Source organism: Chelmon rostratus, chromosome 4, assembly GCF_017976325.1.
Source record: "Chelmon rostratus isolate fCheRos1 chromosome 4, fCheRos1.pri, whole genome shotgun sequence".
NCBI classification, from domain to species: domain Eukaryota; kingdom Metazoa; phylum Chordata; class Actinopteri; order Chaetodontiformes; family Chaetodontidae; genus Chelmon; species Chelmon rostratus.
The window spans coordinates 19,985,051-20,002,837 of NC_055661.1; the positions used below are offsets into that span (position 1 = coordinate 19,985,051).

Here is a 17,787-nt window from a genome sequence, read left to right on the forward strand (position 1 = left end):
CGAAGGCTGAAGAGCTGAAGTGCAAGAGTGAGAAGTGCACGGTGAAAGACGGCACTATAAAGATGCATTGGAGTCCCTGAATGAAAGTCCTTGTCTCTTCCAAGCCCACCTCTCTCGCGTTTCTCTCTGCTCCGAAACTCTGACGTCTACTGAAGGATTCGTCTATGTCACTGTGACCTCACTGATACTCCGCTCTGCCACTTGAGGACATTTTAGGGTGATTAGAACGCGAGATGAAACGGCTTCAATTCAATGAAGTGAAGGGAAAATTGTTTTCAGCTCTCCCAACACATGCATGTACACGTGATTACACACATATATACACACGCACACACAGACAACCCACCCATGCAGCCCACACACCAGCCCTTCTTCCCTTTGCGGTAAGCTGTTACTCATCACTACCCAGTCTGCCGGTCTGGTCCACATAGCCCCCCAGGAATGCCTCAAACAGACAGTGCCTCATACAGTAAAGCCAACAAGCAGTGTTTGCAGCATCCAGTTGGATATCTGAACTAAATCGCACTGCTTGAAATCTGATCATAATGCTTTTGCATCTCATAATCATGTAATAGTGCTATTGCTTGCTGGCCATTTACTGAATCAGTTATTGTTTGTATTTGTTGACACTGATATTGGTTTGTATATCAAGATCTTAATAGGCAGAGGGAGCATTTTCACTTCCCTTCAGTCTTTCGCTGCCTCAGCTCTCCAGAGCAGGCGGGTGTGTGAGCTCCACCGTTTGCTCTTGTCTTGTTGGCCCTTGTTATAGGGTCGGCCTCAGCGGGCTAACCACGGTAAGCAGTGGAGTATTAGGACAGTGTTTACTTCTTAACTTCGCACTATCTGTATCTCCAAATCCAGATACTTTGGGTGTATCACTCTGGGTAGCCTGTGTCACAATGATAGACAATATTCTCACTGAAAAGCAACAGTGTCAACAGAGTGAAATTATCAATGTAGGAATCTATTTTTAAAGAGAAAGTTTGACATTTTGGGAAGAGGCCTTGTTCGCTTTGCGGCTGAGAGGTGGATGAGAAGAAGACATCACTCTTCATTCATTTCTGTCTGTTCAATGTGACGCTGGAGCAAGGACACAGGCTTGGCTCTGTCCACAGGTAGATAAGGTGTTAAATTAGTGAGATTTAGAGATGCTGCTTGCTGGATTTTATAATCCTTTGGAGGATAGCAAAGCTAGCAATTTCCCTAGCTCTAGCTTCACATTTAAGACATGAGAGCAGTATCATCTTCTCATCTAAGTCAACAAGAAAGCAAATAAGTCCAAAATGTCGAACAATTGCTTCATGATTATTGCCAGCTGTTGCCATGTTGCTAACGTTCCGTTCGGATGTCACGAATTAAAGGTATCTGAAGGTGGACTAAGGAGGAAAGGAGGAAGGAGAAACAGCATGGTCTCCGAGCAACACCACACACTCCATCAAATGACCTGAAGCTTTGGGGTTTTCACCTCCTAATTGTTTAGTCACTGTGCTTATCTTCACAGGACGTGACCCCAGCCTGGCGCTCACTGGGCGAACCTTGTAGGATCCCTGACTGCAGGGCTGGAGGCTGGGGGATTTCCTATGGGTGTCTTGAGGGCAGTGGGATGTTTATCCAGGCAGAAAATTTAACAACAGTGTATCCTCAGTCGCATCATCACAGGTCAAAGGTTTATGGTCTTCAATAAATGCACAATTGAAAAGAACTGTATAGTGTATAACAAGAGTAGTCTGTTTTTCAATAGCTAATCTTATATATATATAACACATACCAATAAACTGAGGCAGAAAATGACCCCAAAACCAAATATGTATAGACTTTGAAGACCAACATAAATAGTGGTTGTATGTGTAATTTATCAAAATTTTAATTAAGTTATTTAATCCTGAAAAAAACTATTGTGTGTGTGTGTGTGTGAGAGATAGAGAGCAAGAGAGTCTGTCTTTCTGTATGTATGTGTTAGGCATCCATGAGAACTTTTTGCGAATGAGAGATGAGAACCATACAGCAAGCATGACTGGTTGTGTGTGTGTGTGTGTGTGTGTGTGTGTGTGTGTGTGTGTGTGTGTGTGTGTGTGTGTGTGTCTGTGTGTGAGAACCATGTGCAGTGCTTTAGCAGGGCAGTGTAGCGTGCAGTGCAGGAGTGAGCAGAGGCGGCCCAGGCCAGGACAGCCCCAGTACCCTGGTAATCCCTGCGTTTTCAGGAGCCCTGGCCCGTACTTGATGGGCTTGAGCAAGAAAAAGGTTGCGCTCTCTCGTGTGTTTCTCTCTCACTGTCTCCCTCTCTTTCTCTCTCTGTCTCTCACTCTTTTATTCCCCCTCTTTTTCTCATGCCTCCCCCTCCTCCTCCCCGTCCCCTGGAGCCACTTTGCGAATGAATGGATTCCAAGTGTTTACTCAGCAACTCTGCCTGTCCCTCTATATTTCTCAGGATTTCATCTAAAAGAGGAAGAGAACCTAACTACCATCAGAGACCACCTGAGGCTCAAGGTGAACATCTGACAGAAAACTGGACAATATGTCAGGGGCTGCATTGCTCATCCCTGCAGCTGTGACTTCAAATGCATACATGCAGTCTATATTCAGATCATTATGCATGTTTGGAAACCACATACATCTTGTGACTAGCATCTGTCACAAACACAACAGCTGTTTGAGTCTTATTTTAATGCTTTCAGGGACTTGACACACACACATCCAACAATTTTCTTTTACAGCCGCGACTCAGTGAGTTAAAATCTCTCATAGATGTAAAAATGAAACCTGTGATTCTTTCTTATAAGGTGCCATTTCAAGGCGAGGAAGGAGTCCTCCTGCTCAACAGAACACGTTTATTTACACATTTATGAATAATCTACAAATACAAGAGAAATAAAACTACAAGTTTATAGTTTGGATAATATTTCTTGACATTTAAAAAAAAACTCACCTTTTAGTTTTCTGTATGACAGCAAGTCTGTGCTAAAAATATATGAAGGATTTAATCTAAGACTATCCATAGCTGATTAAATGAGGACTGTGTTATTTGTAAATGTCAACTATTTTTTCCACAAAATCCATCAAGACATCAGCAACATTTGTTGAGAATTTCTCTCTATATACAGGACATATTCATGTAAAAGTATAAAATCAAGAAACTGTAAAATGCTCCAATCCCAGTGTCAGTCCAGGTGCTCATATTGAACTGAAGTTTTTATAGATAATGACAATGTTGTTCATTCTAATAAGCCAAAACATCATGTTCTTGTCAATTTGTTTCAGGCATTGCCTTAAATGTGATATTCTAGATGTTTTAGTCAGTTAGAAATCAGCAACCACTGTCTCTGAGATAGGCAACGAAAACATAACTGTCTGAGGCTATACAGTGAACTGACCTGAACCAGCGGAAACCTGCTGAGTTCAACCTCAGGGAGTCCCTCATCTTCTGACTGTCTGTAACCTCAATATTATTGTAAATACTCACATCATATAGAGCAGAACTACAGTCTAGACCTGCCCTAACTGAGATAACTTCTGTCATGTAAATAATAAAATATAAATAAAATTATCTTGACATTTTTCAAACAGTGCATTGTTGCATAAAGCTCTCTCACAGCTGTTGCAGAAGAGGATGCTGAACCAGCCCAGAGCCAAAATATGGCATCTTTGTAATCCTTGTATTCTAATTTATATACTGTGGCTTCTAATGTGGTTCCCACTGTTGCAGGTCAGCAGCGTCATCTGTGTATTGGTGCATTTTGTAATCATAGTAACACATGTGTTCACTGTGCACAAAAAGTGCATGTGCATATTGGCACACAGTGTCTAAAATTGTTAAGACATAAACTGACCACAATCCAGGACAAGTATATATGGTGCGTAGAGGTACAGGGAGGCTCTGGCAGGGTGGTTTAGGAGCAGAGGGGATTAGCAAGAGGCCGCAGGCCCTGAGGCAGAGGGCCCGTTTCCTGGCCTGAGCCCCTGTTTGTCCTGCCTGACCTGGCAGCTCTGGGGGCAGATCCTGCTTGGATACAGCACCGCTCCCACGCCTGTCTGAAGCTGTTAGCCACTGGCTGTGAGTAGCTAGCTGGGCTTAGTGTTGTCTGAGCTGCGGCTGGGTCGGGAGGGGTCCGATCATCTGTCGGGGGAGGAGGGGGGGGGTGAAAATGCCAGCTACTTTGTGTTGGCGGAGTGAGGGTGACGGGGAAACAGGCATCCAGTAAGGCAGTGGGCGGTTATGATTAATGACTGTGGTTTGATCATTGGCACCATATTTTTTCATATCAGGCCTGCTGGACCAACCATTCGCCATGTTGCCTGAAATACTGTGAATGTCATCTCAGTTCTCTCAGTCTGTCCCTCTGCATTCATGCATCTGTTCAAATGGGCGACAAATAGCAGAAAAACACCAGCATTAAGTTTCTCAACAAGGTGTTTAAACACCACATATGTGTATGTGTATCAGCCAGAGCAGCTTCGGTGCACGTTAGCATTGATTGTACACCGTTCTTCTAGAAGATATTCCCTCGTTTGGTGTTTTGTTGATGGTGGCGGAAAACACCGCCTCACAATCTGGTCCAAAATCTCCTGGTGTTTGATTAGGTTGAGATCTGGTGATTGTGAAGAGCACTTCATATGATTCACACCAAATTTATTTGAACGTGTTATTTCATATGAATCGTTTTTATTCAGTCTTTTCTTCAGTTTGTTGCCCGTCTCTCTGTCCTTTGGGTGTTAAATGCGACACAATGACATCAGTCTGCCTGGCTGGGCTCAGTCCAGACGTATCATCCACAACATCTCTCCCCATGTTGTTAAAAGTGATGGCAGCAGGTCCCATTTCTGTGTATCTTACCTTTTGTAATTAACTCCAACCCTCTATTTGCCTAAATAATCAATTAGAAGCACTATCACATGCAGGCTGTTGTCTGCATACCAACTGTGTTCAGAACTGTGTTTTTACTTAAAAATCCGTAAGATAACACCTCTCCTCTCTGGCCAGGCGGCTGTTTGATTATCACTCTCCAAAACTGCAAATGAAATGAGGGGATATTTACTTTTCTTCCCCAAAAGCTTTGATAGCTCAATTGCTTGTTTTCAGTGGCTTGTTATTATTTTTCAATTGGTGGATTGGCTGTTGGGTTTGCAGTAGCGCAGAGCAGCTCTGTGAGTGTTGTTTCTGCCCTGGATATACACAGAGCTGTCAGTGAAAGCAGACAGAGACCAGAAGGGAGACACACACACACACACACACACACACACACACACACACACACACACACACACACACACAGAGAGAGAGAGAGAGAGAGAGAGAGAGAGACAGAGAGAGAGAGCTCCAAAGTTTAAAGGCTGCATCTCATAATGTTCCAGTATGGCTTGCAGCACATCCCTATGGCTTTATAGGTATTTATTATGATCTATGTAGGCTACCCAGGGCTATTTCTGGGCCACTATTGAGCTGACATAAGGTATTTTCAAAATAAAATACTTTCTATTAACTAAATCCTAAAATCCTGTTTTGAAAGCTGACATCTGAGCAGGACACAACTCTTCTTACATATAACACAAAAAACTGCCCCAAACCCCATAACTGTTCAATCGAGTTATTTTACTGTCAAGTAGAGCTTGATGTTTCGGAGGAGTATCAAGATTTTCTTCTGGGTTTTGTCCTCCTGCCTCCATCGTCACAGGCGAGCCGGTGGCGTCACTCCTGTCCTGCTTTATAAGACTGTCAACGCCTTTCTCTCACCTGGACTGACACGCAAACACCAGGCCGGGACAGGGGCTCTTTTTGGCCAGAGCAGGGGGGGGGATCAGTCGCACCCAGCTTGAGTCTTTCACGGGCATTTTTTTCCCCCAGCTGACCATTTCACAAAAAGACGCGCACCACATTGCCTCTTTTATGAATCTTTCAAATTATTCTTACTTCTCTGGCATGTGCAACATGACCGCCGAGACGCAGCACTCGCCCGCCGAGGCGAGTCCTGTCGTCATGTCTCCAAACGTGAGCCTGGACTCGCCGCTGCCTCCGCCGCCTCTGATGCTGCAGGCCCGCTCAAAGGACAGCGTTTTGATCAAGTCCGAGCCCCGCGGGAACAGCCCCAGCACGGAGGACGGGGCCGCTCTGGGGCAGACCGAAGAGCACCTGCCCACCGGGAGCCGCCGGAGGAAGAGGCCCGTCCAGAGGGGGAAGCCTCCCTACAGCTACATCGCCCTCATCGCCATGGCCATTGCCAACTCCCCCGAGAGAAAGCTCACCCTGGGGGGCATTTATAAGTTCATCATGGAGCGTTTTCCTTTCTACAGGGAGAACTCCAAGAAATGGCAGAACTCCATCCGCCACAACCTCACCCTCAACGACTGTTTTGTGAAGATCCCCCGGGAGCCCGGCAGGCCAGGTAAAGGCAACTACTGGACTTTGGACCCCGCCGCTGAGGACATGTTTGACAACGGGAGCTTTTTGAGGAGGAGGAAAAGGTTCAAGCGCACAGATGTGAGCACCTACCCCGGCTACATGCAGAGCTCCAGCGCCTTCACACCAACCCCAATGGGCAGGCCCTCGTACCCAAACACCCTCTACGCTGGGATAGGCTCCGGCTATGGCTCTCAGCTGACTGCCACATCCCCGCATCCGGCCATGCTGCATCACTACCAGACCTCTGCCGGGGTCGGCCAAGGACAGCCGCGCATGTTCAGCATCGACAACATCATCAGCCAGCAGACGGTGGTACAGGGCGGCCCGGGGGGAGAACTCAACTCGCAAGCGCTGGGGCTGGGCGGTGGTGACCTGGGCACCATGACCTCTAGCTGCTCCGTCACCGGCGCCGACCCGTCTGCCTGCTTCCAGACCCAGACTGTGAACCCCTCAGCGAACATGCTGGGCAGAAACAGCGGGAACCTCTCATCCAACCTGGCTGCCGGGTACCCGTACTCCTCCTCGGCCTCTCCTCCAAACCTGCCCACCATGACCCAGTCCGGGTTCTCCCCGGGGAGCTCTCAAGTGTACTGCTCCGGCAACCGGCTGTCCCTGCCGGCCCTGCGCCCGGGCTCCTGCGCCGAGCACACGGAGCAGCTGCTGGGCCTCTCCAGCCCCATGAACTCCTACAACAACACCTACATGAGACAAGCCAACTTTGCGTCAGGATTAGAGCGGTACATGTGAAACATTATTTCTCAAAAAACAAAAAAAATCCGACTTAGTTATAGGCCACTAAATAGTCCCATATTCAAGGAATTTGCCCTCACTGAGTCCATATGAGATGAAATGCATACAATAGGTGTGGTATCATAATAAATAAAGTCCCTATCAGAGAATTATTAGGATATTATAGCCGGACATAAGGCCTTTATTCCAAAATGTCACCCTAGACTTATTATTCTCATATTTTTTGTTTTGCAAAGATCAGAAAATCTATGACACAAAATGACCGAGCCTCATGATAAAACATTCCTCCTTTAAAAGGTGCAAAGCCATTTAAGCTCCGTTTGACACATTCCATGACTGTATCTCAGAAAACACTTTACTGTGCCACATTTCGTTCATATCTCCTGTTTAAGCGTTTGTTTTGACGTTTACATGTGTTTGTTGGATCATTCGAGTCTGCTGATTTCCATGTAAATAGTTTCTTGATGTATAAGAAAAAACTTTATTAACAGAAAAGAGTGTTATTATTGCTGACGACAGGTCGCCCGAAATAAATTCATTTTTGCAGTAAAATGAAAGTGGTCGTTTTTAAAATCTGTTTTTATTCTGTGTGGTTTTAGTGATAGTGATTTAGTGCATATGACAGAAAACATTTTATTTTATTAATCCACAATGATATCGCTTCATTTGGCACTGAAGCAGATGGTAGCTTATACATTATGCATGTTTTATATAATATATATTGTTAATATTTGGAGATATTCAAGACCAAACCAGCTCCAAAATACGCCCTGATTCAGAAATAATTTGTAGCAATCAATCACGCTTCAAACTCAGATTTGAGCTATTTTAATCTCGCCCTGCAGTAAAACTCGACTGCATAATAGAATCAATTTCCCACTGGGTCACGTTTGCTTTTTCATAAACAAAATGTATTTTGACAAATTAGACACAATGATAATCTACAAATACAGATCACATCATCGTCATCACACATGAATTAGATTAACAAAGAGCAAATGAAATACACATTAAAAGGAAATCAGGGTCAAGAATTATTGATTAAGCTCAAACAGTGTACAAATAGAGCAGAAATGATGCAGAATGTTCATATCGATTTAGCTGCAGCTGGGCTTTAGTGAAAACTGACAGAGTCAGGGATGTTGTACTTCTCCAGTTATGGAAACAATCTTTATCACAGTTTAACTTGTAGGTCGAAGGACTAATTTGTTTGTCCATATAATGAATTCATAATTCTTCATGTCAAGTTCTTATTCAGAATATGTTAATTCACTCTTTCCCTTTTCTTAATTGAAATATTTTATTGTGACTTGGAGAATTGATGTTTATCTGTCAGTTTAATGTTCCTGAAAAAATGTTTTTTGATTCTAGGGTGTGGGTGTAATATATACACATTCAGTGCTCAGTTGCTATTTCTTTGTGTATTAGAAATAATAAATCCACTCATTGTTTACTGGTTATTATCAGCTATATCAACAACTGGTTGTTGTTCAGATTTAGACCTTCTCTGTTAGTTTTGACCACAAGACATTGATTACTAGTCCAAATATATGCGTTAATTGGTGAAACACAGAACAGAATCAAAAAAGAAACTAATTAGCAATTTGTGAAAAGTGCTTCCCAAGTCATCTGAGGTCCTGTGGAGATGCAGAAAGAAAGTGTAGTAGCTGGTGATGGTGACAGTAAAAAAAATTCAACTCAACTAGGTATTACAGCGATTGAAACAATTCAAATATATAAAACCATCAATAAAAGGCCCCGCATGTTTGCTTATGTTATGAATGCTTGCAGATATTAGCAAAAACAATATCAGTATCATGGCTATTTAATTGTATGTGTAACTCATTTGCAGGCCAGATTAAAGTTCGAACTATCAGTTCTCCACCACCACAAGCTGAACTTCCTGGTCTGAGACTGAGGCCCTTAAACATTACATCTATACTGCACTTAAACTATTGATGCATTGAAGCGCTACATGTATGTTATGCTGTGGGCCCATGATACATTAAGCACTGTTGTCATGGTTGTGTTATATACTGCATATGGAGCCCCAGCTACTCCTCCCACCTGTTGCAGTAGGAAACATGTCATTTTTGCCTCATGGCCACCTGGTGGGTCAGTCAAAACATGCACATGATCAAACATGGGGCTGAAGCTGTTTGCAGCCACAAGTGAAAACTTAAGGTTGCTTGGCTTGAAGCAAGTGTCCACATATTTCATGACGTGGAAGCGTTATATGAAAGCAGCAAAGTCAAATTCAAGAGCAGGCCTGCCCTTAACCAGCTGAGCCTGATCACTGTTCAGTATGAATGGATAAACCAGTGTTGTATTCGACATGTTGGTTCACATCGGTGCTGAAGGATTTAACACAGCCATGTCCAAACTATTCCATAAAGGGCCGTGTGGCTGCAGGTTTTCGTTCCAACCAAGGAGGAGCACACCAGGCTGGAATCAATTAATCAGATGATCTCAGTCTTCAGCTGATAACTAAGGGATCCCTTGATGTTGATTGGTTGGCCTGGTGTGCTCCTCCTTGGTTGGAACGAAAACCTGCAGCCACACGGCCCTTTATGGAATAGTTTGGACATGCCTGATTTAACAGGTTAAAACGTTCCACCACTAGATGGAAGCAAAAGCAAGCTGTTCAACCTGTGGGATTGTTCTCACTCTTTGACAAGGACTTCTTTTTGAAATTTGTTGTTGTGACTAATCAGTTACACTGATTCTGATCAACAGTCAGCAGTGAAATCATTGACGTGAGCGGCTTAAATACAGAATAATTGCCTGTGTTCCAGAAGCTCAGACAGTCAGGTTTGTTCGGACCTGTACAGCAGAATCACTGAAGGCATGATATGAATCTTTTGTGTTTTGCTGAAGTGATTTGACTTTAAAGTCTTTAATTTTTATTGTGAGGAAGCACTGTCATATATTTGTTCATACTTCCCTTTTTGACTTCCTTCTTTTCCCAGAATTGCCAGAGAATACACTTCATCCGGTAAGTATTCACAGCACTTCCCTTTTCCCTCCCTTTTGGTTATGTTTCAGCCTGATTTCCAAAATGGAATAAATAATTTTTTCCCCTCAGAATTCTACACACAACACCCCATTATGACAACGTGACAAGTTTTTGAAATATTAGCAAATTTATTTAAAATAAAAAACTAAGATCACACATACAGAAGTATTTACAGCCTTTGCTCAATACTTTGTTGATGCACCTTTGGCAGCAATTACAGCCTCAAGTCTTTTTGAATAATGCCACGAGCTTGGCACACCCATCTTTGGGAAGTTTCACCCCTTCCTCTTTGCAGCAGCTCTCAAGCTCCATCAGGTTGGATGGGAAGTGTCGGTGCACAGCCATTTTCAGATCTCTCCAATCGGATCTAAGTCTGGGCTCTGGCTGGGCCACTCCAGGACATTCACAGAGTTGTCCTGAAGCCACTCCTTTGATATTGTTGCTGTGTGCTTCGGGTCGTCCTGCTGACAGATGCACCGTCGCCCCAGTTTGAGATCAAGAGCGCTCTGGAGCAGGTTTTCATCCAGGATGTTTCTGTACGTTGCTGCGTTCATCTTTCCCCTCATTCAGCATGATGCTGCCACCACCATGCTTCACTGCAGGGATGGCGTTGGACTGGTAATGAGCGGTGCCTGGTTTCCTCCAAACATGATTCCTGGCATTCACGCCAAAGAGTTCAATCTTTGTCTCATCAGACCAGAGAATTGTTTCTCGTGGTCTGAGAGTCCTTCAGGTGCATTTTTCCATGTGTTTTTATTACTAAGGAGTGGCTTCTGTCTGGCCACTCTACCATACAGGACTGATTGGTGGATTGCTGCAGAGATGGTTGTCCCTCTGGAAGGTTCTCCTCCTGTAGTTCAGACAGAGTGACCATCGGGTTCTTGGTCACCTACCTGGCTAGGGCCCTTCTCCCCTGATCGCTCAGTTTAGACAGCGAGCCAGCTCTTGGAAGAGTCCTGATGGTTCAAAGCAGCAGACATTTTTCTGTACCCTTGCCCAGATTTGTGCTTCGAGACAATCCTCTCTCGCAGGTCTACAGACAATTTCTTTGACTTGATGCTTGGTTCGTGCTCTGACATGCGCTGTCGAGTGTGGGACCTTATAGACAGGCATGTGCCTCTCCAAATCATGTCCAATCAACTGAATTTACCATAGGTGGACTCCAATTAAGCTGTTTAAACATCTCAAGGATGATCAGTGGAAATAGGATGCACCTGAGCTCAATTTTGAGCTTCATGGCAAAAACTGTGAATACTTATGTACATGTGATTTCTTACTTTTTTGTATTTTTAATACAAAAAATAAAATAAATAAAAGAAAACAACACAAACCTTTTTTCACGTTGTCATTAGGGGGTATTGTGTGTAGACTTTTGAGGAAAAAAATGAATTTGAAACCATTGTGGAATAAGGCTGTAACATAAACAAATGTGGAAAAAGTGAAGTGCTGTGAAAACTCTCTGGGTGTGCTGCGGATGTGAGATTGATGCACTAAACTTCGATTTCACCTGAAAAGGGAAGCACAATTGAGTGAGATGTGAGTGTAACTGCACACTGATGGACCTGCTAATAGTTTATGACTACTGATGCAAGCAGGCAGTTTGTACAGAATTTGAAATATCATTAACAAGCTGATAAATGTATTAAAATTACAATAAACACAAATGCATTTAGAACAGCTTTTTAAAAGCGTGTTTACTCCTCCAACAGCAGATCAACAGATGAAAACATGCAGGTGCTCCAGCTAGAGTTTCTATCCATTCTTCTCTTTTTCAACATTGTTCTCCAGCTGTCGCTTGTTCTCATGTCTTGAGGTTTGAAGATGTCATTTAGTGAAACTTACTGCTACACTCTTATGAGCTGAGAGTCACAGTCTCACAGCCCAGCCTTCCTTTTATTCGGTGCCACTTAAAGTCGCTCTGTTGGACCCTGTTTTGTACAGTAGTGTGGCAAAATGCCTATTATGAGCTCACAATCTGTTTTCAATGCAAATCTACTCATGTTCTTCAGTATCCTAAAGGAAAGGCACCTGAATATGCAGTTAACACCATATATGTTATGCTTCTCTGATATTTAAAAAGGAAAACAACGATAACTTACCACTTTCTCAAAACTTCAGCATAGTGGAAACTATTTGGCCCATATAGACAGAAGACAGTTTGGCAGCCATAACTGTCAGCATTTCATTTCTGTTACTTGAACAGCAGGGGGCGCTTCAGCACCACTAACTGCAACGATGAGAGTGCCCCCTCCCACCCACCACCCACCCTCCAATCGGCCAAATCAATGACCAAAACCCCACTGAACCTGTGCAAACTTCGGGAACCTGTAGGTTATTAAATCTGAACTAATTCGATACAATTAAATAAAAAAAATGAATGGATGAAATACTGCCTCATGTACAATATGTCTTACATATCTTTAAATATAGTTCAGTACAGTATAAATGAGCAAGTGCAGGCAGTTACCATATCCAAGTAAACTAACTAGAGTATGAGAATAAAATAAAACGTGGACACTGTTTCAATCCAACAACTTCTCTAATTAATCTCGTGATTAAAAAGAGAAATGTGACATAATATCGGCCTGTTGTGAGACCTGGAGAAAGTGTGTGTCGGGCAGCTGTCAGGCAGGTGTCACCGCGTCTGTTTCGGATTTGAAGGGTTTGTGACAGGCAGGTCGGAGAGGAGGACGCACGGCTCGTCATGGCTCCTGTGGGGTGTTGAACAAGTTGCACGCTTGACTTGCACTGAATTCCTGCGTGGCACGGTCGTTTCCTTCAATGACGAAAAAAAAGCACAGAAATGCAAACTTCAGTAAATAATCCAGCCAACGAATTGACATTGATTGTGGTCAGATGCATGAAAACACACGGCAAAGGAAAAAAAATTAAACACAGAAAATGTGACAATCTGTATGTTGTTCGACGCGTAAGATGAATGGGGTGCTGATGTCAACGCATTACTCGGTGTTTCTGCACCGTAATGATGTGGAATGTGAGCCTGCTCTAAATAAGATCGCGCGCGCGCACACACACACACACACATACACACACACACTCATCCGCTGGCCTTTCCACTCCTGACGAAGACGAATTGGAGCAGGTTGCAGCTGACTTACACCCCTGTGCACCCTGGTGAATTATGCAGAAAATGCAGATGGATAATGTTGTGACTTCTTGACAAGGAAAACACAAAACCCGTGAGAAGTGATCAGGGAATTAGGCTACTGGGCAAAAACCTTGGAGGGAGGGGAGGCTCAATCCGGCCAAATCAGACAGTTTATTAGGGAACAGAATAGACGAATAGCTCCGTTTGTGTTGCATTTTATCTAACGCCTTCAATAGACGATACTCCACTGGTGTTACGGATCAAAAATTTTCAAATCAAAAGGAAAATATTAATTATTAAGTTTCACGAAAAGACAGATAATAGGTTTATTTTAATGAATTTGGCAACACACTGATACATAGACTAATAGAAGTAAATTGCATTTGAAAAGTAAATAATAATAACAATAATAATAATAATAATAATCTCTTTTAAAAAAATCTTTGAATGTACCATTGACGTTACCTCTCTGCATATGGACTTTTTAAATGTACATGTTTGCACGTGACACGGATTTATATCATTATCTTTTTCTTCCATCACGATTCTGAGCTTTTAAGCGCAGATATTTTGCTGACATGTTTAAAATTTACTGGTAATCTCAATCTAATCAAAAGGGAATTGACTGAATTGACTGTGTTGATACTGATACATGCTTTGGCTGCTTGGGAATTATTTCACAGGTCACAATCACCACAATCCGAGCACACCTTCTACTTCTCTGGCATTACACTGCAAAAAAAGCAAACAAACAAACAAAAAAAAAAAAAACAACAACAACGACTAAACCGTCCATCTGATTGTGTCACGCGACCTCCTGCTCAGAAATAAATCGCTCTCTAAATGACTAAATGAGAAATGTCATCGCTGGGTCGTCAGGAAACTTTGTTTTTAATAGATTTTATCCACAATCATATTTTTCTTCATAAACTGTCAATATATCGATAAAGCACAGAATGTGGAAAATCCGCTGTTTTCATAGGTTATATAGTCTAATTCTTCAAACAAGTTCATATTAATGGGAACAAATGATAATCCCAGCCTTTACAACCGACATGTTTTTGGTTTTTTTTTTTTTTGTGGTTGTTGTTGGTTTTTTGTGGTTTTTTTTTGTGTTTTTCTTAACGAAATATGATTTTACGATTCAAGAGCACATCCAAATATTACTTTTTGCAGGGTAATTTCGTCCAGTTCCTGGTAACAGTGACTCAAAGACCACGTGATCAGCGTGGTCCTATAAATACCTTTTGAGAGCTAAGGAGGATAGTGCGATAGTCTGGCTGGATACCTACCCAATCCCGTGCGTAAAAGATATTTTGGAAAGATACGTGGATACCCAGAAGTAGCTTTTTAAATGACCCGCAGCATCAACTGATCGCAGACGGAAACAATCGCATCTCAAGACAAGTCCAGATTGGAGCGAGATCTCTCACGGTTTTTTTTAAAGATATATATACGTCAGAAAAACAGAAGTTTTCTGCTCGATGAGAACCTCGCACGGCCCTGCTTGACCAGCCTCGGACGCCCAGGAGTCGCCAAATCCACCACAGGTCAAAGAGTTATTTATCTTTTCAATAGATTCTAGCCATGTGTGCATTCAGTAGTTGGAGATAAAGCTGCGGTAGAAGTCTGGTGTGGTTGTAAGGGGGAGAGGGAGTGTGTGTGCGCGCTCTCGCTCAGTAGCCTCACCGGACAAGAGGAGGAGGAAATCTGGGAGAGAGGGGCAAGAGAAGCGACGTCTTCAAGGATGACTTTAGGGACGGATATGTCCGACAGCTCTGCATTGTCCGAAGATGTGGACATCGATGTGGTCGGGGGTGACATATCCGTGGGAAAGGACGGGAAGTACATTCACCACGAGTTCAACTTGGACAATGACTCGGACGATAATTACTCACAGAACGCGGCCGAGAGGGTTTCCTCTCCCGGGCTCAGCAGCTCCGACTGCCCGTCAGACCAGATGGGGTCCGGCGCAGAGGTCGGCACCGTGATCGGGGACAAACCCAGAAAAAGTGCACTTGTGAAGCCACCCTACTCTTACATCGCCCTGATCACCATGGCCATCCTGCAGAGCCCCAAGAAGCGTCTTACTCTCAGTGAGATCTGCGAGTTCATCAGCAATAGATTCCCTTACTACCGGGAGAAATTCCCCGCGTGGCAAAACTCCATTCGCCACAACCTTTCCTTAAACGACTGCTTCGTGAAAATCCCACGAGAGCCCGGCAACCCCGGAAAGGGCAACTACTGGACCCTCGACCCGGATTCCGCAGACATGTTCGACAACGGGAGCTTCTTGCGCAGGAGGAAGCGCTTCAAGAGGCACCAAGCTAATGAAATCCTCAGGGACACCGGTGGCTTTCTGCCCGGGTTTGGATACGGCCCGTACGGATACAACTATGGACTTCAGCTGCAGAACTTCCACGCAGCCCACAACCCGTATCACCCACACCACACAGGTGGTTCATTCCCTTTCCCAAACGCCCCCTGCACCTTGCCCCCATCTGCCTCCATATTCCCCGCGCCGCATCCCCTGCCCACCCTGTTAGGGGCTGATTTAAGAAAGCCCTTTTATCCGCAGCTAAGCCCGTCTCTGCCGCCTCTCAAGACAGACTCCAGCGCCCCGAGTCGGCCTTCCTTCTCTATTGACAATATCATCGGTGCGGCCAACTCTACCGCCTCTTCCTACAGCGCGCAGCCGGGCAGTCAGGCTCAGATCCTGGCCATGCTGACCCCAGCACTGGCCTCTGCTTCCAACCATTTGAACCTATCGCAGGACAGCATATTACAACCCGGGGCACAGGGGCAGACTTTTTCCAGCAAAACCCCGAACATGAACACTTGTCCTTTCTAGAGAAAAAAATGGCGAGGCTGCCGGCTGAAAAATCTTTTACTAAAAAGCCAACTGTGGCGCCGTCCTGTGTGAAGGTAGGCCGGACATGCTCGGTGAAATAAGAGTGTTTTGGCTCTCCCCGTTTCCTAACAGTGTAAGAGGAGAGAGAGGTTTATTTATGGCTTGTAAATATGTGCATAATATTGAGAGACAAGCAAGAGAAACTCGGAAAAAGGAACTTTTTAAACAATGCTGGCCTGCGATCTGGCATGTGGCTTTCACGTGTCAGTGGGAGAAAAAGAAAAAGATATCCTGTTATTTTAACATAAGTTAAAGGAGACACCCGACTTGTTTTTTTTTTAAATATAATTGAGAATTTTATTATGATTTATAATGTTTTTATTTTGTGCGTCGTGAGAAAATGGCACTGTTGTTGACATAGGCTGACAGAGACGGCAAACTCAGGTTTTACTTACTTAGAAAGCACATGGAGACAAAGGGGGGTTTCTGACACAAAAATAACCATTTTCCCACTCCCCTCCCAACCCCACGCCCCCTCCTCTATGGTGATTTTGTGACAATATCATTTCATGTTGTCGGTGGACACGTAGGCTATGTGATTTTGGTATAAAAGAGCGCATTACCTCTCTCAACCTTTTAATTGTTGTTCGTTCCTATCTATTTCACAAATTTAATCTGTGAAACATACAGTATGTCATGTGTTGCCCATAGAGAGACACCTAAATGTTCATAGGTCATTCTTTTTGTTGTAACGACAAGAATAATAAATGTTTGTGAATTTGAAAAAAAAATCGGAATTTATTTATTTTTTTATTACTGCATGGAAAGTTTCTGTTCTACCAAAAAAAAAGGTAAATAAAATAGAGCAAACAGCAGCTGATGGCTATATGCTGGTTTTAAAGTGCAACGAATTGTTTTGAAAGCACTCACATGCACGTTGTTTCATTTTAAATCAGCTTTATTTGTTTCCCTTTAGTAAAAGGAGGTTTTTACTAATTACGCATGTGCACAGTAAGGTCAAAGCTTAATATTAATAATATTATAAACAGCTTACTATGAATTAAGCTTCTAATGTGAATGAATCCACTTACTGATTACAACAAGGTGATCAGACAAAAAAAAAAATACAAGCCTCTTAGTGACGCAGTTCATTAAGACTCCTTTCTGGTGTGAGAAACGCACCGAATTTAAATATCTCAAACACGACTTGATGTATACAACAGTCATGAATATCACGCAACAGTGGGCAAGTATTCCTCCTGTGTGGCTCTTGCTCGCTTGTAAAGGACCATTTTCTAGCCGGTTACAAAGGCCCTAAATGAATGGGGCACGTCAGCAGGCCTCGGCGCTCTGTAATTGAAAGTGAACAAGGATATACCCACGGTCTTTTGGGTTTTCGTTGCTAATTTGTAGCAGCATTTTTCATCAGGCTCCTAATCCGCCATAATGCGGCTTTTTGGCCGTTTGTTGATGTTGTCAGTGTGGACCCCTGGCCCAAGGGAGTGAATGTGCGCGCAGCGAGCGGTCCCCCCTGTGAGACCAGCCACACACATTTAGACCCTGAAAAGCAATCTTCTCTAAAGGCCCTCGGTTTGCTCCGCTTTCATGTCATCTGTGTTGTCTCGGGATACATATAAAGGAAGCAGTGGGACTCGTCCGGCTAC

General features: G+C 43.6%; 2 protein-coding genes across 2 annotated transcripts; both read left to right on the plus strand.

Moving 5' to 3' along the window:
* Positions 1–5,884: 5,884 nt before the first annotated feature.
* foxe3 (forkhead box E3) lies at positions 5,885–7,144 on the plus strand. Its single transcript, XM_041936010.1, has one exon. The coding sequence runs from the start codon at positions 5,885–5,887 to the stop codon at positions 7,142–7,144; it is 1,260 nt and encodes a 419-aa protein (XP_041791944.1).
* A 7,425-nt stretch (positions 7,145–14,569) lies between these two features.
* foxd2 (forkhead box D2) lies at positions 14,570–16,853 on the plus strand. Its single transcript, XM_041935584.1, has one exon. The coding sequence runs from the start codon at positions 15,020–15,022 to the stop codon at positions 16,121–16,123; it is 1,104 nt and encodes a 367-aa protein (XP_041791518.1). The 5' UTR covers positions 14,570–15,019; the 3' UTR covers positions 16,124–16,853.
* The last annotated feature ends 934 nt before the right edge of the window (positions 16,854–17,787 follow it).